This window comes from Pristis pectinata, chromosome 1 (genome assembly GCF_009764475.1).
Source record: "Pristis pectinata isolate sPriPec2 chromosome 1, sPriPec2.1.pri, whole genome shotgun sequence".
NCBI lineage: Eukaryota > Metazoa > Chordata > Chondrichthyes > Rhinopristiformes > Pristidae > Pristis > Pristis pectinata.
In genome coordinates, this window is record NC_067405.1 from 107,060,903 (window position 1) to 107,087,769 (window position 26,867).

The 26,867-nt window shown below is 40.4% G+C and overlaps 1 protein-coding gene across 1 annotated transcript in view; it reads right to left on the reverse strand.

Annotated features, from left to right (window-relative positions):
* ttc6 (tetratricopeptide repeat domain 6) overlaps positions 1-26,867 on the reverse strand; it is a 165,070-nt gene that overhangs the window by 122,721 nt on the left and 15,482 nt on the right. The window contains exons 2-4 of the mRNA XM_052015541.1: positions 26,112-26,273; positions 22,648-22,893; positions 11,667-11,812 (exon numbers count right to left, since the gene is read on the reverse strand). Of these exons, the coding sequence (XP_051871501.1) occupies positions 11,667-11,812; positions 22,648-22,893; positions 26,112-26,273 (554 nt within the window). The remainder of the gene's footprint in view (positions 1-11,666; positions 11,813-22,647; positions 22,894-26,111; positions 26,274-26,867) is intronic.

Consider the following 26,867-nt stretch of genomic DNA (forward strand, 5'->3'; position numbering starts at 1 on the left):
AAATACAAGGTTAGAAATTGAATTGCTACTGAGGCTCATGGTTTGGTCACTGGACATAAGTCTCCTGATTTCTGTTGGTTAAGTTTGACTAATGGGTGTCAGTTTTTGAGACGAAGAAAATTCAGAACTCCCAGAATACCAGATAGAACTGGCTCAGACTCTAGCAGAGTTTATACACAGTTCTTATTTTATTCATTCATAGGTTGAGGGAGAAGATGGAAAAATCAGCATTGGTTGTCCAGAACTAATTGCCTTTGAGAATGTGGATGTGAGCCCTCTTCTTGAATGCTACAATCCAGTTGGTAAAGGTTTACAGCTGTTAGGATGGACGCTTTAGGATTCTGAGCCAGTGATGAAGGAATGGTGATGTATTTCCATGTCAGGATGTCATGGATTTTTGAGAAGAGCCTACTGATGGTGTCTTTCTTGATCATATAGGACATAGAACACTACAGCACAGTACAGGCCCTTTGGCCCACAATGTTGTGCTGACATTTTATCCTGCTCTAAGATCTATCTAACCCTTCCTTCCCACATAGCACCCTATTTTTCTATCATTCATGTGTCTAGGAATCTCTTAAATATCACTAATGTATCTGCCCCCACAACCTCTGCCGGCAGTGTGTTCCATGCACCCACCACTCCGTGTAAAAAAACTTACCCCTGACATCCCCCTTATACCTTAAAATTATGTCCCCTCATGTCAACCATTGTCACACTGGGAAAAACTCTCTGTCCACTTGATCTATGCCTCTTATCATCTTGTACACCTCTATCAAGTCACCTCTGATCCTCCTTCTCTCCAAAGAGAAAAGCCCTAGCTTGCTCAACCTATCCTCATAAGACATGTTCTCCAATCCAGGCAATATCCTGGTAAATCTCCTCTGCACCGTCTCTAAATCTTCCACATCCTTTCTATAATGAGGCGACCAGAACTGAACACAATACTCCAAGTGTGGTCTGACCAGAGTTCTATAGAGCTGCAACATCACCTCGCAGCTCTTGAACTCAATATCCCGACTAATGAAGGCCAACACTCTATACACCTTCTTAACAACGCCATCGACCTGCGTGGCAACCTTGAGGGATCTAATGGACATGGACCCAAGATCCCTCTGTTCCTCCACACTGCTACGAGTCCTGCCATTAACCTTGTATTCTGCCTTCAAATTTGATCTCCTGAAGTATATCACTTCACACTTATCCAGGTTGAACTTCATCTGCCACTTCTCAGCCCAGCTATCAATATCCTGTTGTAATTTACAGCAACCTTCTACACTATCCACAACACCACCAACCTTTGTATCATCAGCAAACTTACTAACCCACCCTTCCACATCCTCATCCAAGTCATTGATAAAAATCACAAAGAGCAGGAGTCCCAGAACAGATCCCTGTGGAACACCACTGGTCACCGACCTCCAGGCAGAATACGCTCCATCTACAACCACCCTGTCTTCTATGGGCGAGCCAATTCTGAATCCACACAGCCATGTTTCCTTCGATCCCATGCCTCCTGACTTTCTGAATAAGCCTTCCATGAGGAACCTTATCAAATGCCTTACTAAAATCCATGTACACCACATCCACTGCTCTACCTTCATCAATGTCCTTTGTCACATCCTCAAAGAATTCAATCAGGCTCGTGAGGCACGACTTGCCCCTCACAAAGCCATGCTAACTGTCCCTAATTAATCTATGCTTCTCTAAATGTCCATAAATCCTGTCTCTAAGACTCTTCTCCAGTAATTTGCCCACCACTGAACTAAGACGCACTGATCTGTAATTCCCAGGGTTATCCCTACTTCCTTTCTTAAACAAAGGAAAAACAATTGCCACCCTCTAATCATCTGGCACTACTCCTGTGGCCAGTGAGGATGCAAAGATTGTCACCAAAGACGCAGCAATCTCTTCCCTAGCTTCCCGTAATATATCCTGTCCAGCCCCAGTGACTTATCTATCCTAATGTTTTTCAGTAGAAGTTGCAGATTTGGGAATCGTGTTGCAAAAACATTGATGTGTTGCTACAGTGCATACCATGCATGGTAAACAATGCACACACAATGTGCTAATAGTGGGAATAATGTTCTGCTACCTTCAGGGATTTGTAAGATGGGCACTTCATAATCCTACCATGACACTACACTTCCCCACATCCTACAATTTACTTTGAACTTCTGTTGTTAAACTACCCTAAATGCATCACCTTACACATCTTTGGAGTGAATTCCATTTGCTACTTCTGTGCCCTCCTCCATCTAACCAGTCCATTGATACTTTTTTTTAAATTTAAAGCTTTCCTCCTCATTGTTAATTACACTATCAATTTTGCTGCATCATCAACAGATGTCTTAAATTGATTTATGCTGTCCCTTCCCACTCTGACCTATTGGCTTGTGGCCTCCTATACTGTCAGAGTGAGGTCTAGCATAAGTCTGTGGAACAGCACCTCATTTTCCTTCGGGCACATTGCAGCCCTCTGAACTCAGTATTGAATTCTTCAACTTACGGTAACTTGATTTTTTGGTCTGTATCAATCATCCATTTGTAATATCAGCTCAGCTTTTTTTTCTTTTTCATCCTCTCTCTGGAAGTGGAGGACATGCTCAGGTGACCTGCTGGGCTTGTCCTGCTCTGCATTCCACAACTCTCACGTTCTCTTGTCTGTGTTCTCTTGTCTGTGTTCTCACCCTCTAACTGCTCCCATTCACTGATTAACCAGAAAACCTTGTTTACAGCACATCACCATGGTCAAGGCAGTTTTACCCCATCAAAGACATCCCTCTCCCATATCCTCCCTGGAGCTTCAGAAGCTCCTTTTCAGTTCTGAAGAAGGGTCTCCGACCTGAAACACTGACTCTGTTTCTCTTCCTGACCAGCATTTTCCATTTCTTTTAGGGCTAAAGATACTTCTCGAAGGAACTCCTGCCATAATATAATTTCATCAAGCATGGCATCAAGGAGTCCAAGCAAATCAGAGGGAAAATACTCTGCCAGTTGGAATCATACCTGGCACAAAGGAAGATGGTTGGAGGTCAATCATCTCCGCCACAGGACATAACTGCAGGAGTTCCACAGGGTAATGTCCTGGGCCAGTCACCTTCAGGTGCTTCGTCAATAACCTTCCTTCAATTATAATGTCATAAGTAGGGATGTTCACTGATGATTGCTCGATGTTCAGGCCCATTCACAACTTCTCGGATAATGAAGCAGTCTACATCCAAATGCAGCAAGTAACATTCATGCCACACAAGTGCCAGGCAACGATGATATCCAACAAGAGAAAATCCAGCTATCACCCCTAACATTCAAAGGCATTACTATCATCCCCGCTATCAATATCCAGTGGGTTACCATTCACCAAAAGCTGAACTGGAGTAGCCATATACACAATGTGGCTACAAGAACAGATCAGAGGCTAGGAATCCTGTGGTGAGTAACTCACTTCCTAAATTCCCTATGTCTGTCCACCATTTACTAGGCACAAGTCAGGAGTGTGATGGAATACTCTCCACTTGCCTAGTTGAGTGCAGCTTCAACAACACTCAAGAAGCTCAACACCATACAGGACATAGCAGCCCACTTAATCGGCACCCCATCCATAGCTATTCACTCACTCCACTGTCAACACGTAGTGGCAGCAGTTGGTACCATCTACAGGATGCACTGCAGCAACTCAAAGACTTCTCAGACAGCACATTCCAAATCCACTATTTCTACCAACTAGAAGGATAAAGGCAGCAAAAGCGTGACAACACCACCATCTAGAAGTTGCCCTCCAAGCCACACACCTTCCTGACTTGGACATGTATCACCATTCCTTCACCGTCACTGGGTTAATATCCTGGAAGTCTCTCCCCAACAATATTATATGTATAATCAGACCTCAACAACTGCATTGGTTCAGAAATGCAGCTCACCACCACCTTCTCAAGATCAATTAGGGATGGGCAATTAAATGCTTAAATGAAGATTAAAAAAAATATATAATAGGCATAGATAGTTGGCCTCCAACAAACAACTTTTGCTAGATATGACTCAATCGAGCATATTGCTATGAGGCACACTACATCAATTTTGCTAAGACTTCCTGGAGCCACAGGTGGTCAAATACCGACTTGATGTTAAGAGGAATGAATCTCAGCTCATTTCTGGAATAAAGTTTATTTGTCCCCATGTGGATTAATATGTTAAGAGGACTGGAGTGATGGGTCCTGGCAGAACTGAAAATGACCAGTGATGAGACAGCGCTTCTTGATGGCATTGTCAACAACACATTTCATCCCTTTGCTGATGATTGAAAATTTATTGATGGGGCAATCATTAGCTATATTTCCTTCACTGTTAGCCAAGTTGGTTCACATGTGATACATCTGGTTCAGGAGCATAATTCTTAAGTATTTATAGCTAGGTTTTTGTCAAGGTCAATAGCCATTGCTGCTTCCATTATACTCAAGCCTTTCCTGATATTGTGGGATACTTCAGATACAGTAGCTGAAGACTGGCAACATCATGTGGTAAGAAGATCTGGAGGAAGGAAAATGGATCATCTATGCAACACTTCTGGATGAAGATCCAGAAACTCTTCAATCATGTCTTTTACAGTCATGTGTTTATCACAGCCATTATAAAGAATGTCAAGGTTCATGAAGCCTCTTCTTCCTCCACTCGGTTCACCACATTTCACAGCTGAATGTGGGGGGTGCTAGCTTTCAGTTTCTGTGTAATCACTACTCTTTAAAGAATGCTGTATTGTCAGAATATGTGGAGATCTGAGTGTTTTAGCTTCACTAGGTTGGCTCCTCATTTGTAGGGACACCTGGTGATGGTCTAGGCATCTTTTCCATTTTTCATTCAAACAGGTTTTGTCCTCTGAATAACAGGGAGTGACATGACTGGCAACGAGATGACAAATTCTGGTGGAATACAATGTTATAGCTATCAATGACCCACAACATCAGGTTTGAACTGTTGGACCTGTTTTGAATCCATCCTTTTATCATGTAAATAGTGGTGCATAACACAATAGATGCTATCTTTGTGGCAAGATGGGGCTTCATCTCTGCAAATGTGGTAGTCACTCTTACCAATGTTGTCATGGAAACTTATATTAGCTTCAACTAGATGAGTAAGCACAAGTTTTTTTTTAACCTTGGTTCTTTCACTACCAGCCAGAAACCTATGGCTAGCAGCTTTCTAAACTGAGCAACCCCATAATTCCCAAGCTCCTTGCCCTGCCATTTCCTACCTCCAGTGTGAATTCTGCTCCCTTGCCATCCCCAGTCGTGATTTAACAGCTGAGGGAGGACTCTAGGTGGTAATTAGCAGGAGGTTTCCTTACCCATGCTTGGCAACGCCATGAGACTTCATAGCATTCATGTGCTAGTGAGGGTAGAAATAGGATGATGGGACAGATGAATTTGTGGTTAAAGAGCTGGTTCAGAGGGGAGGGCTTTAGGTAGATGGATCACTGGGATCACTCAGGGGCAGGTGGAACCTGTACAAGAAGGACAGGTTACATCTAAACTGGAAGGGAGCCAATATCCTAGCAGAAAGGTTTAAACTAATCCAACAGAGGGGTAGGAAGCACAGCAGCAAGTGTGCAGCAGGTGGGGACTCAAATGTAGAAAGTAAATCAAACAAGCCCAGTAGGCAGAGCAGACAGAGGAGAGTTAGGGAGCATGGGAGGCCTGACAGGCTCAAGTACATTAATGCAAGGAGCTTCACAGGTAAATTAGATGAACTCAGAGCATGGATCACCACTTGGAATTATGATACTATTGCAATCATGGAAACATAGTTGAAGAAAAGGCAGGGGTATAGAAGTTTCCGATGTGGCAGAGGGTGATGCAAAAGAGGAGGGGGTGTCACAAAACTGATTTGGGAGAACATCATAGCAGTACTCAGAGGGCATCCTGGGGGGATTTTCCAATGAAGTCAAATAGATAGAACTTAAGGATAAAAGACAGGTGATCATTTTGCTGGGGTAATACTATAGGCCTCCCAATGGTCAGTGAGAATTAGAACAGATAAATAAGCAAATCACAGTATGGTGTAAGAACAATAAAATTATAGTGGAGGGGAATTGCTTTGCTATATTGCCCAGTACAATATTGATTGGAATTACTTTAGTGCAAGAGGCTTAGTTGGGCCAGAATTTGTTAAGTGCATCCAAGACAGTTTTTTGAGATAATATAAACATCATCCTACTACAGATGGGGCAGTACTCAAATTTATCTTCAGAAGTGAAACTGGGCAGATGGTGGAAGCGTGGGTGGGACAACACTTTGGGAACATAATCTGTGACCATAATTCTTTTAGCTTTGGGATAGTTATGGAAAGTGATAAAGTTGGTCCTCAAATTAACGTCCGAAATTGGGGGAAGGTTGGTTTCAATGGCATAAGAGAAGTCTGGTGAAAGTAGATTGGGAGCAGATGCAAGTGGGAGTCTTTTAAACAAAGAGTTAGTAAGAATTCAGAGCCAGCATATTCCGGCAAGGATAAAAGGCAAAGATGGTATGATTAGGAAACCTTGGATGACAAAGGACATTGAAGGTTTGATCAGGGGAAAAAAAAGGAAATATATGACAGGTATAGGCAACTGGGATTGAGTGAGTCTCTTGAGGAACATAGAGGATGTATATAGAAGAAAGAAATTAGGAGGGCAGTGAAGGGCCATGAAATATCTTTGGCAAGTACAATTAAGGAGAATCCCTAGATATTCTATAAGTATACCAGGAGCAAGAAGGGAAGGGAAAGAGCAGATCCTCTTTCGGAACAGTGGGGTATTCTATGTGTAGAGCCAGGGGATATGGGTGAGGTTCTAAATACCTCACTTGCATTCACCATGGAGAAGAACATGGAAGATACTGACTTCAGGGACGGGTTCATTGATAGTCTGGAGTATTTTAGTATTAAGAGGGGAGTGGTGTTAGATGGTATGGGATACCAAAGTGTTGATAAATCCCCAAGGCCAAATGTGATCTATCCCAGGATACCATGGGAACAGTAGGATATTCTATGTGTAGAAGGGAGGAGATAGCTGTTCCCTGAGAGATTTTTGCATATTTGTTAGTCGTAGAGTAATACAACCTTTGGCCCAACTTGTATATGTTGGCTGAGATGCCCATCTAAGCCAGTCACATTTGCCCGCGTTTGGCCCATATCCCTCTAAACCTTTCCTTTCCATGTACCTGTCCAAATGTCTTTTGAATGTTGTTATTGTACCTGCCTCAACCACTTTCACTGGCAGCTCCTTCCATGTACCACCACCTTTTGCATGAAGAAGTTGCCCCTCAGGTCGCTATTAAGTCTTTCAGCTCTCACTCAATACCATCCAGTTTTTGATTTTCTTTTCCTACGAAAAATACTGTGCATTCACCCTATCTATGCCCCTCATGATTTTATACACCTCCATAAAGTCACCCTCAGTCTCCTAGGCTCCAAGGAATAAAGTCCCAGCCTGCCCAACCTCTCCCTATAACTCGGGCCCTCGAGTTCTGGCAACATTCTTGCAAATCTTCTTTGCACTCTTTCCGGCTTAATGACATCTTTCCTATAACAGGGTAACCAAAACTGTACACAATACTCCAGGTGCGGCCTCACCAATGCCTTGTACAACTGCAATGTAATGTCCCAAATCCTATACGCATTGCCCTGACTAATGAAGGCAAGTGTGCCAAAAGCCGCCTTCACCACTCTGTCTACCTGTGTCGCCACTTTCAGGGAACTATGTACTTGTACTCTTAGGTCCATCTCTACAACACTCCACAGGAGCCAACCATTCACTATGGAAGTCCTGCCTTGGTTGGACTTCACAAAATGCAACACCTGCACCAATCTGAACTGAACCCCATTTACCATTCCTCAGCCCACTCACTTAGCTGATCAAGATACCCCTATAATTTTTGATAACCTTCTTCACCGGCTACAATACAATACTACCTATTTTAGTGTCATCTGCAAACTTACTAACTATGAATCATGCATTCTCATCTAAATCATTCATAAAATGATGAACAACAATGGTCCCAGCAGCGATCCCTGTGGCACACCATCAGTCACAGGCCTCCAGTCCGATAAACAACCTTTCAACATCACCATCTGCTTCCTACCATCAAGCCAAATTATGTATCCACTCAGCTAGCTCTCCTGAGATCCCATGCAATTTAACATTCAAGACCAGCCTTCCACATGGGATCTTGTCCAAGGCCTTACTAAAGTCCATATAGATAACAACCACCATCCTGCCCTCATTAATCCTCTTAATTACTTCTTCAAAAAACTCCAACAGATTCAACCGATGTGTTAGCCACAAATGAGACTGGAGGATAACTAATGTTGTTCCTTCATTTAAGAAGGGCAACATGGATAAGTCAGGTAACTACAGGCCAGTGATCCTTACATCAGTGGTAAGCAAAGTATTAGAGAAAATTCTAATGGATTGGATTTATGTACATTTGAAAAGGCAGGGACTGATCAGGTATAGACAGCATGGCTTTGTGCGGGGAAACCTGTCTCACTAATTTGACTGTTTTTTTTTTGAGGAGTTAACTAAAAAGATTAAGGCAGGACAGTAGACGTCATCTATATGGACTTTACTAAGGCATTTTTGACAAGGTCCCACTTGTTAGGTTGGTCCAGAAGGTTAAGGCACATGGGATCCAAGGTGAGCTGGCTAATTGGATCCAAAGCTGGCTTGGTGATAGGAGGCAGAGGGTGGTAGTGGAAGGATGCTCTTCTGATTGGAAATCTGTGACCAGGGATTGGTGCTGGAACCCTTGTTGTTTATTATATGCATTAATGACTTGGATGTGAACGTAGGAGAAATGAGGGGTAAATTTGTGGATGACACAAAAGTTGGTGCTGTTGTGAATGGTGAGAAAGGTTGCCTAAGCTTACAGCAGAACATAGATCAGATGAAAAGTTGGGTGGAGTGTGGGAAGATGGAAGTTAATCCCAACAAATGCAAGATGGTATATTTTGGGAAGTCAAATAGGGATAGGACATGTACAGTACATGGTAGGGTACAAAAGAATGTTGATGAACAGAGAGACCCTGGGGTTCAAGTCCATAGTTCCCTGAAAGTGGCAATACAGCTAGATAGGGTGGTGAAGAAGACGCTTGACATGTTTGCCTTCACAGGTCATGACACAGAATATAAAAGTGGAACATTATGTCGCAACTTTACAAAACACTAACACTTGGAGTATTGTGTGCTGTTACGGTTGTCACACTATAAGATGGAGATGTGCTGGAGAGAGTGCAGAGAAGATTCACCAGGATGGACTGGAAGACTTTAGTTATGGAGAGATATTTAATAGACTGGGCTGGTTTACCCTGGAGTGAAGGCGGCAAGGTGGGGGGTGGGGGGAGGGGGGCCGGGTCACCTGATGGCGGGATATAAAGTTCTGAAAAGCATAGATATGGTAGATAGTCAGAATCTTTTTCCCCCAAGGTAGGGATATGAAAAACAAGAAGGCATAGTTTTAAAGTGAGGGGAAGGAGTGATGGGTGGTTATGGAATTAGATACAATCACTATGTTTAAGAGACATTTAGATTAGGCACTTGCATAGGCAAGGCACAGAAGGATATGGAACTAATGCAGACAAATGGGTATAATATTGATGGGGAAGGGAGGATGGCATAGACATGATGGGCCAAAAGGCCCGTTTCTGTGTTGTACAACTCTATGACCCTATGTTCAAAGTTAATGTTAAGTTCTCCCAGAGACTTTCCCTTATGACTCTCTACAACTGTTCTGTTATTTCTGGGTGTCCTCCCTGACAATGGAATTTGACATTATCTGAAACCTACAAAGATGAAAGTAAGTCTTTGTGAGGTTATTGGTTATATGGTTTATTCCACAAACCTACACAGGCTCCTGGAAGTGCTGAAGCATCTAATTATAACCACAGCCAAGGGGTCATATGTTACATTGTCGTCAGATTCCTCGAAATGAGTTTTTGTTTCCTAGATTAGTCAGTCTTCTCCAGACAGGATACTCTCCATGATTAGTTGCATCTTCTCCTCAATGCAACAGCTGAGCCCACTGTCAATTTGCTGCTTCAGGCCGTAGTGTTAACCACTATGTTCAGTAAATAGGTTTTCCTTCAAGACATTAGGGACAGAAGGGTTTGACTTCAGGAATTGAAACTGTTGCTTGAGAAGTCCTTTGTGTGGGTTTCATAAATGCTATAGTGTCAATTTTTCCCATTTTCAAGAACTCATAAAAAAACAAAATAATGTTTGGTCTGTGGCCTGTTCAATGGTAATTAAACAATGGCAGAAAAAGCAGATTAATCCAACACCTTGGGTGTAAAATCAAAACCAAAGTGAATCAAGGCTGATCCAAGTGCTTATAATTTTCCATACCTGACCCAAAGCCATTTGCAGAATGCTGAAAAAAAAGTGACTTGCACATACACTGCTATTGATCAAGAAAAATAACACATGCCATTATACCAATCCAATTGTCCTGACATGATTAAAGCAGTGAGTCAAATGGCATGACATGACTCAACCTTGCATAACTTGACTCAACCCAACATCAAATGCTTTCTAAGAATATCTACATAGAGTGAGACCTTGTCAGGTATGGGTCAGGTGGCCATGCTCAAAACCTAATTTAGCCACACAGTGAGCAAATGCTATTAGAAAGGACTTATCATATAAAACCTGACAAAGTAACTAAATCTAAATCTTACTATCCAACTAACCAATGTCCTGATGGTCACTCCGATGTCACTTTCTAAGCTCACGAGCATTCTTTTCCCCATGAGCCTTTCCACAATTATTTGGGAGTGCAATCCATCTATGAACTGTAAATATCCCAAATAAAGGCTGCTTTCCAAATCCTGCATCTCTTTCAGGGATTAGTGATTACAAAAGCTAACAATTAAAGCTTGGAAGGAATAAGTAAGATGCGGCCATTGCAACTTGTTGTTAATTGTAAAAGCCCCATTGACAAAGAGCAGAAAAAGTTTCACTAAATCACATGGGTTGGCAGCAGACCAACTGGGGCCTAAATAGTATCTGGATGAGTAATTGCAGCAATTGAAATCTGTACACTGAAGCATCCAGAGTAAAGCTTGTAGGTTATGATGACAACAGATTCATTAAAGTGCAATGGGTTTCCTCAAGCTTATATACAGAGAAGTGAAAAGGCAAGGAATCTAATCCATCCTTAGAGTCACAAAGTTAAATGCCTTGAAATTGTACTTCATACTTTCGTAGGGTGCTATGGTAATAGGGTAAAATAGGGTAATCAGTGCTGTGGATAGTGCCAAATCTGTAATCACAAAAAAAATTCTGAAATTGGTAGAACCTTGCTTCAAGAACCCTTTATCGCAGTTTACTCACAATAGAAGTGACCTTTGTTTCATTTTCACACTGACCTAGTGAGTCAACGTTTTTAATTAGATCTTTTGGGGGAAGCTAACAGGCAGTTGCCCACTTAATTTCCCCAAAGGACAGGACCTCAACAGGAAATGGTTGAAAATATTTCAAAACTGGGCATAAAAATAATTTTACACCTATTTACCAATAAAAGAATCAGGTATGAGTTGGTTTGGTTTCTAGGCAATAGAGTCTTAAACTGTTTTTACTTGAATTCACAAGACTTCCACATAAGAACCACTCCAAACAATAACACACAGAACTTTACTTGTCTTTTGGAGTCCATGTGGCCAGCACTGAAGTTCGTTGTGGAAGATTTTCATCCTTCTCAAATAGCATTTGCTGGTCCCCAGCAATCTTCTTCAATGATCCAAATGCACTTCCTTTAACATTAACTATATCAGAATATGTGACCTAGAAATGAGACAAAATATAGAAAACGGAACAGTACAGCACAGGAACAGGCCTTTCGGCCAACAATGTCTGTGTCAACCATGATGTCAATTTAAACTAATCCCACCTGCCTACACATGGTCTGCATACCTCCATTCCCTGCCTGTTCACGTACCTGTCTAAATGCCTCTTAAATGTTGCTATCATATCTGCTTCCACCACCTCCCCTGGCAGCACATTCCAGGTACCTACCACTCTCTTGCCTGGCACATCTCCTTTAAACTTTCCCCCCCTCACCTTAAATCTGTGCCCTGTAGTATTCCACCTTGAGAAACTCTGGCGACCATTCTGACTACGTACCCTAACTATGTCACTCATAATTTTATCAGGTCACCCTTCAACTTCCCACACTCCAGAGAAAACAATCAAAGTTTGTCCAATCTCTCCTTTTAGCTAATATTCTCTAATCTAGGCAACAGCCTGGTCAACCTCTTTTGCACCCCTTCAAACCCTTCCTTAACCCTCTCCAAACCCTTGCTAGAACTGTTGGGGGGTTTAAACTGGTTTGGCAGGGGGATAGGAACCAGAGTGATAGGACATAGCTTGGTTCATTTACTGTACAAGTAGATGCAGAGTGTAGAAAGACTGTGAGGAAGGATAGGCAGTTGACAGGGCAAAATTGCAGTCAGTTGGATGGGCTGAAGTATGTCTACTTTAATGCGAGAAGAATCAGGAACAAGGCTGATGAACTTAGAGCATGGGTAAGTACGTGGAACTATGACGTGGTGGCCATTACAGAGACTTGGCTGTCGCAAGGACAGGAATGGCTGCTGGATATTCCAGGGTTTAGATGTTTCAAAAGGGACAGGGGTGGAGGTAAAAGAGGTGGGGGAGTGGCTTTGCTGATCAGGGACAGTGTTACAGCTGTAGAAAGGGAGAATGTCTTGGAGGAATTGACCACTGAGTCAGTTTGGGTGGAAGTCAGAAACAGAAAGGGAGCGATCACTCTATTGGGAATATTCTACAGACCCCCAGTAGCAGCAGAGATGCTGAGGAGCAGAACAGGAGGTAGATTTTGGAGAGGTGCAAAAATAACAGGGTTGTTGTCATGGGTGATTTCAACTTCCCTAATATTGATTGGCACCTCCTTAGTGTAAAGGGGATAGATGGGACAGAGTTTGTTCAGTGTGTACAAGAAGGATTCCTGACACAGTACGTGGACAGGCCAACTAGAGGAGAGGCCATACTGGACCTGGTACTAGGCAATGAGCCTGATCAGGTTTCAGATTTCTCAGTGGGAGAGCAGTTTGGAGATAGTGACCATAACTCCTTGACCTTTACCATAGCCTTGGAGAGGGATAGGAGCAGATGGTATGGGAAAGTATTTAATTGGGGCAGGGCGAATTATGATGCTATTAGGCAGGAACTTGGGAGCGTAAATTGGGAACAGATGTTCTTGGGGAACTGCACAGAGGTTGTTTATGGAATACTTGCATGGGGCTCTGGATAAGTTTGTCCCTTTGAGGCAGGGCAAGGATGTTAGAGTGAAGGAACTGTAGTTGACGTGAGATGTAGAATATCTTGTCAAGAGGAAGAAAGACGCTTACCTGAGGTTTAGAAAGCATGGATCAGACAGGGCTCTGGAGAGTTACAAGGTAGCCAGGAGGGAGCTTAAGAATGGACTTGGGAGAGCTAGAAGGAGGCATGAGAAGTCCTTGGTGAGTAGGATCAAGGAAAACCCCAAGGTGTTCCACACGTATGTGAAGAATAAGAGGATAACTAGAGTGAGGGTAGGAATGATCAGGGACAAAAGAGGAAACATGTGCCTGGAGTCGGCAGAGGTAGGGGAGGTCCTTAATGAATACTTTACTTCAGTATTCATCAGAGAGAGAGACCTTGACGTTTGTGAGGATGGCGGATGACAGACTGATATGCTAGGGCATGTCGATGTGAGGAAAGAGGATGTGCTGGAACTACTGAAAAACATTAGGATAGATAAGTCACCAGGGCCAGACGGGATATATTACGGGAAGCTAGGGAAGAGATTGCTGCGTCTTTGGTGACAATCTTTGCATCCTCACTGGCCACAGGAGTAGTGCCAGATGATTAGAGGGTGGCAAATGTTTTTCCTTTGTTTAAGAAAGGAAGTAGGGATAACCCTGGGAATTACAGATCAGTGCGTCTTACTTCAGTGGTGGGCAAATTACTGGAGAAGATTCTTAGAGACAGGATTTATGGACATTTAGAGAAGCATAGGTTGATTAGGGACAGTCAGCATGGCTTTGTGAGGGGCAAGTCGTGCCTCACGAGCCTGATTGAATTATTTGAGGATGTGACAAAGGACATTGATGAAGGTAGAGCAGTGGATGTGGTGTACATGGATTTTAGTAAGGAGTTTGATAAGGTTCCTTATGGAAGACTTATTCAGAAAGTCAGGAGGCATAGGATCCAAGGAAACATGGCTGTGTGGATTCAGAATTGGCTCCCCCAGAGAAGACAGAGGGTGGTGGTAGATGCAGTGTATTCTGCCTGGAGGTCGGTGACCAGTGGTGTTCCACAGGGATCTGTTCTGGGACCCCTGCTCTTTGTGATTTTTATCAATGACTTGGATGGGGATGTGGAAGGGTGGGTTAGTAAGTTTGCTGATGATACAAAGGTTGGTGGTGTTGTGAATAGTGTAGAAGGTTGCTGTAAATTACAACAGGATATTGATAGAATGCAGAGCTGGGCTGAAAAGTGGCAGATGGAGTTCAACCTGGATAAATGTGAAGTGATACACTTTGGGAGATAGAATTCAAAGGCAGAATACAAGGTTAATGGCAGGGCTCGTAGCAGCATGGAGGAACAGAGGGATCTTGGGGTCCACATCCAAGGTTGTCACGCAGGTCGATGGCATTGTTAAGAAGGTGTATGGAGTGTTGGCCTTCATTAGTCAGGATATTGAGTTCAAGAGCCGCGAGGTGATGCTGTAGCTCTATAGAACTCTGGTCAGATACACTTAGAGTATTGTGTTCAGTTCTGGTTGCTTCATTATAGAAAGGATGTGGAAGCTTTAGAGAGGGTGCAGAGGAGATTTCCCAGGATGTCGCCTGGATTGGAGAGCATGTCTTATTAGGATAGGTTGAGCGAGCTAGGGCTTTTCTTTTTGGAGAGGAGGAGGATCAGAGGTGACTTGACAGAGGTGTACAAGATGATAAGAGGCATAGATCAAGTGGACAGTCAGAGAGTTTTTCCCAGTGTGACAATGGTTGACATGAGGGGACATAATTTTAAGGTATAAGGGGGATGTCAGGGGTAAGTTTTTTTACACGGAGTGGTGGGTGCATGGAACGCATTGCCGGCAGAGGTTGTGGGGGCAGATACATGTGTGATATTTAAGAGACTCTTAGACACATGAATGATAGAAAAATAGGGTGCTATGTGGGAAGGAAGGGTTAGATAGATCTTAGAGCAGGATAAAATGTCAGCACAACATTGTGGGCCAAAGGGCCTGTACTGTGCTGTAGTGTTCTATGTTCTATTAATGTGGTGACCAGAACTACATACAATATTCCAAATGTGGCCCAACAAAAGTTTTATACAGCTGCAAAATGACATGCCAACTTTTATACTCAATGTACTAGGCAGTGAATTCCTGGCGACTCCCACTGTTCAGATGAAAACATTTTTCCTCCACTCATCTTTAGTCCTTCAACTGATTACCCTAATTCTATGTCACCTTGCCTTTTAAATATCTGAGAGGTAGGTTCTTCACTTCCAGTCCACTCAATCCTTTTGTAAAATATCCCCTCAACTTCAGTTGTTTGCAAGAAAATAACTTTAGCCTAGCCAATCTTTTCCAGTAACTAAAATCCTCCAGGCCTGGGAATATCCAAGTGCTATCACATTCTTCCTGTGTTAGATATTGTTTACAAATAGACATCTTTGATAATACTGTTCCAGCGAGTCTGATACAAGTTGTTTCTGCTAGTGATCTCTATGGTCTTCACCATCAACGTTAATTTACTTAGCTGAAACCAAACAAAGTAAATTGCCTGAACAAACATTTTAAAGTAATTAAATAAACATCAAATAATCTATATTAAAAATGCATCTTATGTTTAACAATTGTAATAAGAATTTTTTATAAAGTAGGTCACAGTTCATAACAAAACTTGTTCCTTGAATGGTAATGATGTACAAAATATTAAATTTAAAAAGCAGACAGTTTTGGATTATACTTGTATGTAGATTCCATTCAGTTTAATACCCTAAAAATGTATTTTTAAAAAAAAATTGCCGGTCAGCCTTATAATTACAAGTGAAATTTTCATAATTCTTCACAGGGCTCATTTAAGACCATGGCCCCAATCTTCTGCAATCAGGTGGGCTCATCACCTATTCTCTAAAAGCACTTTTAAGTGGCCACTGGATACAACTTTCATTGAGAAACTGATTCCAAGCTGATCACCAAAAAATGGAACAATTTTGACTAATCTCATTTTCTAGTTCTTCAACTGTAGCTCTGTAGATTACAGCACTTCAACAAGGTATCTTTTAAATGTGATAATTTTTGCCTCTATTACACTGTTGCAGTGAATTCCTGACAACATTAAAATGATTTATTATACACGTATGGCTTCAATACTTACGAATAATCTAAGATCTCCTTTGTTTAGGCTTTCGAGGTACTAGACAAGGTTGCCCGTTAAGCCCTTTATTATTTGATATTGTTTTAGAACCCTTGGCTATTGCACTTCCGGACTCTTCAAATATATGTGGCATTACTCGCGGACAGATGATTCATAAGATCTCTCTCTACGCAGATGACCTGTTACTTTATATTTCTAATCCGGATGAATCTATCCCCGCAGTACTATCACTACTAGATCAGTTTACTGTTTTTTCTGGCTATAGATTAAATCTTAATAAGAGCGAACTTTTTCCATTGAATATGCAAACCCCAATTTATAGCCAATTACCTTTTAGATTGGTAACTGACTATTTTATGTATTTAGGTGTTAAAATTACCAAGAAACATAAGGACTTATTTAAAGCTAATCTATTGCCCCTAATTGACCATGTTAAACAATTATTTACTAAGTGGTCTCCACTGTCTTTATCATTGGTAGACCGAATTAATGCGATTAAGATGAATATTTTACTAAAATTTTTATATTTATTTCAAGCGATTCCAACTTTTGTCCTGAAATCTTTTTTTGACACTATTGATTCTAAAATTCTTTCATATATTTGGCAGAATAAAAACCCAAGGTTAAGTAAGAAATATTTACAAAAACTAAAGAAGGATGGTGGTTTGGCCTTGCCTAACTTTAGATTATATTATTGGGCAATTAATATCAGATATTTAATTTTTTGGATACAAGATTTTGATGTAATTCAATGCCCCAAATGGGTATGCCTTGAGCACCAATCAGTTCTTGAATTTTCATTTGTTTCTATTTTAGGAGCTTCACTCCCTTTTGCATTTACCAAATTAAGTAAACATACGACTAACCCAATTGTTGAACATACAATACGAATATGGTTTCAATTTCATAAATTTTTTGGATTGAATAAATTTGTCAAGTCCCATTCAAACTAATTTTTTCTTTCATCCATCCAGAGCTGACTCAGCTTTTTCCATATGGAAAAGGAAGGGAATAGTATGTTTTCGTGATCTATTCATTGATAACTGTTTTTCATCTTTTGAACAATTGTCTAATAAATATAATTTGCCTAGATCACACTTTTTTCGATATTTGCAGATTAGAAATTTTTTAAAAACTACTATACCCTCTTTTCCGACACCTTACAAAATTGAAACTACGGAAAAAATTTTAAGTCTTAATGCTTATCAGAAGGGCTTGATAGCAATAATTTATGATTTAATTATGAAAATACGTCTAGAATCATTAGACAAAATTAAGAATGAATGGGAAAGCGAACTCCAGACATCTATACCTATAGAGACTTGGAAGAAAATTCTTCATTTAGCTAATACATCTTCAATGTGTGCCAGTGTTACGGACTCAGTGAAAGTCCCTTTAAGATAGAGAGTGTGTGTGTATGTGTGTGTGGGGCGTGCTTACGTCAATAGAAGATAAAGGACGTAATGACGTTGTTGAAGAAGAAGAAGAAGGAGTGAGTGAGAGAGAAGGGAGAGAGACACCAGCCTGCTTGTTTTCTCTATCGATGGATGAGAAACAATAACTGTGTTTGCCACTGAAATCCATGTATGGAAGTTGGAAGTAATCCGGTGGAGTTCACTTTGTTGCTGACCTGTAGAGGGAAACAGGTATTTGTGTGTGGACGACCACGATTCGGATGCTTTTCGGGGTGAGGAAGTCACTACCGAGTAAACCCTGAAGTGTCGTTTGGGTTCCATCATGGAACATTTGGATTTCGTATTTACTCTCTCTATGTTCTCTACATCTACATCTTATCTTCTGACAACAGTGGTTGTTGAAGAAGCCCTTGCTCATGTTTCACCTTATGGCTTGCGGAACTGAACTTTAAGAACCATTCTGGAACTTGGAGTTTGGGACTTTGTCACACACACACACAACGAGTTTAGTTTTGGGGTTAACGTTCGAGGTTTAACATTTTTGAATTCTAACATACTAACATTTTTACTTTTATTTTACGTATTATCATAAGTAGTAATTAATAAAATAGTTTTTAACACTGAATCATGCTCAGTGTGTTTCTTTTGTTGCTGGTTGGTGACAAAATTGGGGGCTCGTCCGGGATAGTTCCCAAGGTTAACGAGATTCGTCCGGGATCCAATCCAAAGATTAACGAGTGTCGTCTGGGATCGTTCCCCAGATTGACGAGATTCATTCAGGATTCAATCCAAAGATTTTTGAGGGAGGTCTGATAAATTCTTTTTAATTGGCTTGTGTGTGTGGAAACCAGCAGCAATGGATATTAAGGCATTTTTGGAGTCACCAACCCAAAAGGGATTGGAGGTGGCGAAAAAGGATGATCTGATAAAGATTGCTACAAGGTTAAACCTTACAGAAGTAAAGCAGTCTATGAGAAAGGCAGATATTCAGAGACTGATAGCTGGAAAAGGTGGTGTTTGAGAAGGAAGTGTTAAAACAGTTTCCTGGCAGTGAAATAGCAATTTCTGAGGCACAGGTGCAGCTGGCAAAGATAGAGGCTGAACGAGAGCAAACCCAGTTAAAGATAGAGGCCGAACGAGAGAAATTAGAGGCCGAACAAAAGATAACTCAGATGAAGATAGAGGCTGATCTAGCAATGAAGCAGATGGAATTGAAGAGGATGGAGCTGGATAGTGAGGAGAAGGAGAAACAGAGGCAGCATGAGTTACAAATGAAGCGTAGGAGTTCGGAATCTGATTCTGATGATGGTTTTTCAGCCAGCAGGGAGGTTCGATTAGTCCCTCCTTTTGAGGAAGATCAGGTTGATCAGTATTTCCAACATTTTGAAAAGGTTGCTGTGAGTTCAAACTGGCCAAGGAAAGGATGGGCTCTTATGGTACAGAGTGTGATTAAAGGTAAAGCTCAAAAAGCTTATTCTGCTTTGTCTGCTGAGGATGCAGCTGATTATACCAAGGTAAAACAAGCTATATTGAAGGCCTATGAATTGGTACCTGAAGCTTATAGACAGAAATTTAGAGACTTGAGGAAATCTGCAGATCAGACTTATATGGAATTTGCCAATGGAAAGAGAATATGTTTTGAACGATGGTACATGGCTAAAAATGTAGATGGGGATTTTGATAAATTGAAAGAATTGATACTGGTGGAGGACTTTAAAAGATGTGTTCCAGCTGAATTAACAACATATTTAAATGAAAAGGCAGTGGAAACTTTACAAGAAACTGCTAGGTTGGCAGATGATTATGCTTTAACCCATAAATCCAAATGGGGACAACCTAAAACCTTTCAAAAGAGTTACAAGGACAATCCAGGTAAACCGGAGATTAAATTGGGAGGTAATCAAAAAGGAAAAGATGAAAAGAAGCCAGGGCTGGAGAAACCTGTTGAGCGTACTTGTTATTACTGTAGGAAACTTGGCCACGTGATATCTAATTGTGCCCTTTTGAAGAAAAGGAAGGAAGCTGTGCCCAATGCTTGCTTTCAGGCAATTAAAAATCAAAAAGGTTTAGGAGATGCTGTTAAAGATCAGTCCTTGCAAGAGGGAAAAGCAGAAAAGTTGGAGGAGGTGAGAAAGGAATTCCGTTCTTATGTGTCAGAGGGTTTTGTTTCACTGAATGATGGGTCACCCCAGGTGCCAGTGAAAATTCTTAGAGATACTGGGGCTAGTCAATCTCTCTTGCTGGACAGTGTTTTAAATTTTGGTGAAGAAAGTGACACTGGTGAGGTAAATCTAGTACGAGGCGTTACAGATGACACCATGTCTGTCCCTTTACACAGGGTGATTTTAAAGTCAAAGTTCGTAGAAGGACCAGTCGAGATAGGGATAAGACCTAGGTTACCAGTGGAAGGAGTTTCTTTGTTATTCGGAAATGACCTTGCAGATGGAGAAATTGTTCCTGTGGTACGGTTAACGACCAAACCAAGGATTGATGAGTCTGAAAGTGATCCAGATGTTTACCCATCATGTGCGGTGACTCGAGCTAGAGCTAGAGAATTAGCCAAGACCGACAGTACGGTGCAGTCTGATGTGGTTCCTTGTGACAGTCCTAAACAGGAAGAAAATTATGATGCCTTATCTGAGACTTTTCTGTCTTCACTGGAGGATCAACATCCTTATAGTGAGCCTGAATTTAAAGATTTGTCTTTGTCGAGGAAGGATTTTATGGTGGAACAGACAAAGGACCCTGAGTTGACAGAACTGAAAGAAAAAGCACTCTCATGTGAGGAGATTGAAAAAGTGCCAAGTGGATACTATGTCAAAAATGGAGTGTTAATGAGGAAATGGAGACCTTCCCATGTCCAGAAATTTAAAACTCGGTTGGAGAGAGTCTGCCAGCTAGCGAGAGAGAATTTGAAAACCAGCCAGATAAAAATGAAGACATATTTTGATAGACGTGCTGGGCCTAGGACATTTGCAGTGGGGCAAAAGGTGTTGGTATTTTTCCCTAGCCAAAATAATCCCTTGCAATCTCGTTTTTCTGGACCCTATATTATTGAATCTCGAGTGACTGATCTAACATATATAATCAAAACACCAGATAGACGCAAGAAAACACAACTCTGTCATGTAAACATGCTAAAACCTTATTATGAGAGGGATTCAGTTGTGGCCTTGGTGGATGATGTAAAGGTTGTTTCTAGAATGCCTGATGTTGATGTTGAGGAAGGCCCATTTAGACCAAATATTGTTCCATCAAAACTAAAAAAAACAAAATATCCTGGAGAACCTTGAAACGATGTTGGACCATTTACAAGTTTCACAAAAACAACAGATGAGAGAACTAATTTTAAAATTTAAAAATCTGTTCCCAGATGTTCCAAACAGAACATCGATAATTACCCATGATGTTGATGTTGGGGATGCAAAACCAATCAAACAACACCTCCCACCTAGTGAACTCCACCGGATTACTTCCAACTTCCATACATGGATTTCTGTGGCAAACACAGTTATTGTTTCTCATCCATCGATAGAGAAAACAAGCAGGCTAGTGTCTCTCCCTTCTCTCTCACTCACTCCTTCTTCTTCTTCTTCAACAACGTCATTACGTCCTTTATCTTCTATTGACATAAGCACGCCCCACACACACACATACACACACACTCTCTATCTTAAAGGGACTTTCACTGAGTCCGTAACAGCCAGACACTCATCGATACAGTTTAAGTTAGTCCACAGGACCCATATGTCCAAAGATAAGTTAGCTCATTTTTATAACCATATAAATCCTATATGTGATAGATATAAATCCAATGTGGCTTCTTTGACACATGCTTTGGTCCTGTCCTCTTTTGGAAAAGTATTGGAAAGACATTTTTAACATTATTTCAAACGTATTGAAGATTGATTTACAACCTCACCCTATCACTACAATTTTTGGATTACCAAGGATAGAGTCTGGCCATTTATCTGCTTTCGCTAACCATATGATTGCTTTTGTTACATTAATGGCCAAAAGATCCATTTTGCTTAAATGGAAGTATCCAATACCCCCTACTACTTTTCAATGGTTTTCTCAAACTATATCATGCTTAAACTTGGAAAAAATTAGGAGTGGTACTGTTGATCCTTCACTTATATTTGAAGATACTCGGAGTCCATTTATTCAATATTTTCACATGATGTAGATCCCCTTTCAATAACTTTCCAACTTGGAGGAACGGAGTTGACGACATAATATTGCTCTGTTTCTACTGAGAAATTTTAGCCCAGTTTTCTTCTTTTTTTTTGTTGTTTGTTTTTTTAAAATTTTTTTTTTGTTTAGTTTAGTTTATATTGTTTACAATTTTTCTTATTGATTTGGGCTTTTTTCTTAATTTATATAATAAATCTTTTTCTTTCCTTTCTTTTATATTATATTCATTTCCTAAGAGATCGTACAGATTTTTAAAATATTTTATTGTTCTTTATTATTATCTATGCTATGATTGTTATCCTGATCTCTTTGTATTACATGTGTAAATATTGATGCTATATATCAATCTGTATTAATTTGAAAGCTAATAAAAAGATTGAAAAAGAAATTCCTGCCAACAGCCACTCTTGAGATGAAAGCATTTCTCCTTGACTTGCCTTTAATCCGTCAACAAAGCCTGGTGCAGTACAGAACTTTTCCTATGCTACAAGGTAGCTTCCACCGCACCAGCTACTTAAAGGTCCATTATTGTCACATCCTGGGCTATTGACTGTCAAAACTATCAAGAAGATTGAATGATTGTGAATGTCTGTTAAATGGTTTTAAAACCTACCTCTGGAGGTAATGCAAGAATTTTTAGTGCCTCTTCATCAGTTAGAGTATTCTGCAAACTCTTCATATTTTCAAAGACATTTTGTTTTAAAGATGCCTCTTGTTCAGAAATTGCTGCAGCTACACCTTTGGGTGCTGGAGGAGTAACTGCACTTATAAAAGTGCCTTCCAAATCCTTTATGGTTTCTTCCTCCAGACTGACCTCATGACCAATTTCTGCAAGAGATTCTGTAATCTCATCATCAATCTAAACAATAAAAAAAATTAAATTTTTAAAAATGTTAGTCCTGAGGCAACATTCTTACTTGCAAAATCGTATGCTGTACATACCAAAATTTTTGATACAAGGATTCAGAAGGCAAGATGTTATATCCCACCAGATGAGTTAAATTAAAAATTTCCCTTTCATTGTGAACTTTCAATCTGATTTAAAGTTTAGTCTGACAGTTTACATTTTGAAAGCACTGATAACAGTTCTTTCACTTCTGCAGGTAGACCTCCAAGTATATCCCCATGTCTGGAACACTTTGCCTGTAGAGATAAAAGTCACTATCACCCTGGACATTTCACCCTTTCTGTCATTTCCAGGCAGCTATGGTTGATCTCCACCACATCTTGCAGTTTATAGCCCATGCTGTTTATGGGACATTATAGATTCTCTCTATTCTAGTGTATTTGGATTTTCAAAAGGCCTTTGAAAAAATCCCAGAGTGGAACTTAGTGTGCAACATTGAAGTCCATGGGGTTAGGGGGTAACATACTAGCATGGACTGAAAATTAGTTGACAGACAGGAAACAGAAAATGGGAATAAATAGTTCTTGCTCAGGTTGGCAGGTGGTAACTAGTGGAACACCATGTGGATCAATGCTTGGGCCCCTGACATTCAAAATGTTCAATGAATTGGATGAGGGAACCAAATGTATCACTTCTAAGTTTGCCAATGACACAGAACTAGGTGGGATTGTGAATCGTGAGGAGAATCCAAAGAAACTTCAATGTGATTTAGACAAGTTGGTGGGCAAACATAGCAGATAAAGTATAAATTTGATTTTAGAAAGTGAGAGGAAATCTAATTAAAGCATGCAAAATTCTGAAGGGCTAATCAGATTGGATTCAGGGAGGATGTTTCCCCTGGCTAGGGGATTCAGAAGCACCATCTCAAAATACCAGCAAGACATTCAGAACTTAAATCAGGAGAAGCATTTTTTTTTTAAACCAATAACACAGAAGACTGTGGAGGCCAAGTCGCTGAACACATTTAAAAAGGAGATGGGTTTATAGACACTCGGCATTAATGGAAATGAGTGGGATCAGGAGACAGAGAATCAGCCATGATTTTATTGAATAGCGGAGCAGGCTTAAAGAGCTGAATAGCCTACTACTATTTTCAATGCTTCTCTGTTACCCAATGACAGGCAGCCTACCAGGATCACCACTGGGAGCTATGGGAAAGTACAATGTTCATCCTACTGGAAATCTAAGCTATTAAGATCCTCCTGTATAAATTCAATTCTTCTCATTCATACAATCAAAGAGTTACAATACAGCAGGCCATTCAGACCATTTTGTCTGCACCAGATGAAAAAGTTATCAGCCTAATACCACCTTTCAGTATTGTCCACAGCCCTGCAGATCAGAGCTCTTCAAGTACACATCCAAATACTTTTTAAATGTGATGTTGGTTTCTGCCTGTCACCTTTTCAGGGAGTTCCAGATCCCAACCATCCAATGAGTGACAAGTTTTTTTCTCAGCTCTTCTCTAATCCTTCTACTGATTACTTTAAATCTATGCCTCTAGTTTTTACTGCTCTGTTAATGGATTTACATATTTTCCCCGTTTACTCTATCCAACCCCTCCTAATTTCTTAAACCTCATTTAAGTCTTCCCTCAGCCTTATTTGTTCCAAAACAAAATGCTAGCTCATCCAATCTTTTTTCATATCCATAGTTTTCCAGTCTTGGCAACATTCTCATAAATTTCCTCTTCACCCTTTCCAATAAAATCATGTTTCCTGTAATGTAATTCTGCAAACATTAAGATCCAATTTTTATGCATATTAATCTTATGCAAATGTTATGTTCCCATTTGTTTCCCCAGTTTCATAACTGATCTAAATAGCTCCTTGCTACACTTCTGCCTACTTTCAGTTGTATCCCATCACTGAGGCATTCCCTACTTTTATGTATTTTAGCAGTGGGCTCACGTTCACTGAGGTCACTATACTGGCTTGTAATACAATAGAACGGATGAATATACTCAAGCATTCGTGACTTAAAAGTCCTATGGTTTAAATGGCATATTTCCCCAAGGTGTTGGGGGAGCATGTCAAAAGAACTTAGGGGGCTTGAGAAATTCAGTAGGCATAGAAGCAGTGGTGTACTTGAGAAAGGTGAGAAACCTGCTCCAGGAAATTATGGATCTTTAATCTACCACTAGAAACAAAAAAAAAATCAATGTGAGCTATCCAAAGGGGCTGATATAGAGTAAAAATGTAGCAATAACTAAATAAGAAATAGCCATTATGAATTTAGTAGGGAAAATCCTGCCTGATAATCTCTCTATGCATTTGAAAATGTGAAGGATAAAATAGATGGTGGAATTGCACACAACATAGTTTATTTGGACTCTCCATTAGCTTTTGACAAAGTTCCAAATGGAAAATTTCCAAGTAAGCAAAAGATATTTCTGCTGCCCCAACAGTGAAGATAAATGAAAATCAGAGACCCAATAAAAAAGAATGAATCTAGCTCCATGATTTTTCACAAGAGGAAGACAAGACAAGGAAAGGCAGGTCCACCTTTCCTGCTGGATCTACAGAATTTGCTTTTTATTACAGGGTGCAATTGACCATTCTACATATCTGTAGTACATAATGTAAAGCACAGGTACGCAAGGACAGATTAGTGAAAGTTTGAAAGCTAAGTATTGTAGATTTTATGATCTGGATATTGAAAGCAAATACAAGCTTGCCAAATTTGGCGAAGGCATGGAAGGCACTTCTATAATGATACTTGTTTAGTTTGGATCATATATATGAGCAATGGCTCTAATAGCTCCAATGGAAGAATTAGGAGGTGATGCAGGCTTCAAAAACCTAGCCTACAATTCTGCCATCAAAGTGAGGAAGTTATTTTTAGCTCCAAGATGTTCCATAGGAATACCATGAAGATTTATCCCTTGACTTCCCTTCCTTCTTGAGAAGTCCTTCACCCAATTATGTTACACTAGATCATCCAATTAGCACAAATTTAGGAAGAACAGGGTCGCAATAACATTCAATGTCCAATAACTCCATAGACAAAAATTAGCAATGCAACTGTGAAACTGTTTGCCTGTTGAACTTTATGTAAACTTATATGAACTATGGATTATTTCCTCATGTTCTGTTGAGAACAAAACACTATTTAAACAACTGGATTTATCTGACACAGTAATACTTATAATTAAACTGAACCTTTCTCACCTGTTTTTCAGCCACCTGCTGCAAAAGTTGTATTGATACCACCTCTTCAGATTGTGGAATTATCACACTACCCTCAGATTGTGCGATTTTCACTGCATCCTCAGATTGTGAAATTATGACATTATCATCTTCTTTATGAACAGTTGTCACTTCTGCAGCTTCCTTTAAAATGAGGCAATTATTATTTTAACAGTGACATGCATATTTATATTATAGCTCTAATCCTTGAACACTAGAGGGCAGATATGCCCCGTAACCCACTTTCAGGTTTTAAGAAAATTCCATTTCTATTAGTTGACAATTGAAACCTGTAGCTAATTCTCAAACCTCGTGTTTATATTTAAATCCTGAATCAAAGTTGTTAAGGATATTTCAGATCAAAGGTATTTCAGTAATTCTCATTTTTTGTTCTTACTTTAACAATGTTTGAAAACATCAAAGGCAAGCTACATCTACATAGAACAGTACAGCACGGGAACAGGCCCTTTGGCTCACAATGTTATGCTGTACTAATTAAACTAGTAACTAAATGTCTAACTAAACAAATCCCTTCTGCCTACACAATGTCCATATTCCTTTTTTCTCTGCACGTTCATGTGTCTATCTAAGAGCCTCTTGAACAACTCTATCATATTTGCTTGCACCACCTGGCAGCACATTCCAGGCACTCAGCACTCTCTGTGTAAAAAACTTGCCCCGCAACTAACTTACTCCCTCTCACCTTAAATGAATGCCCTCTAGTATTAGACATTTCGA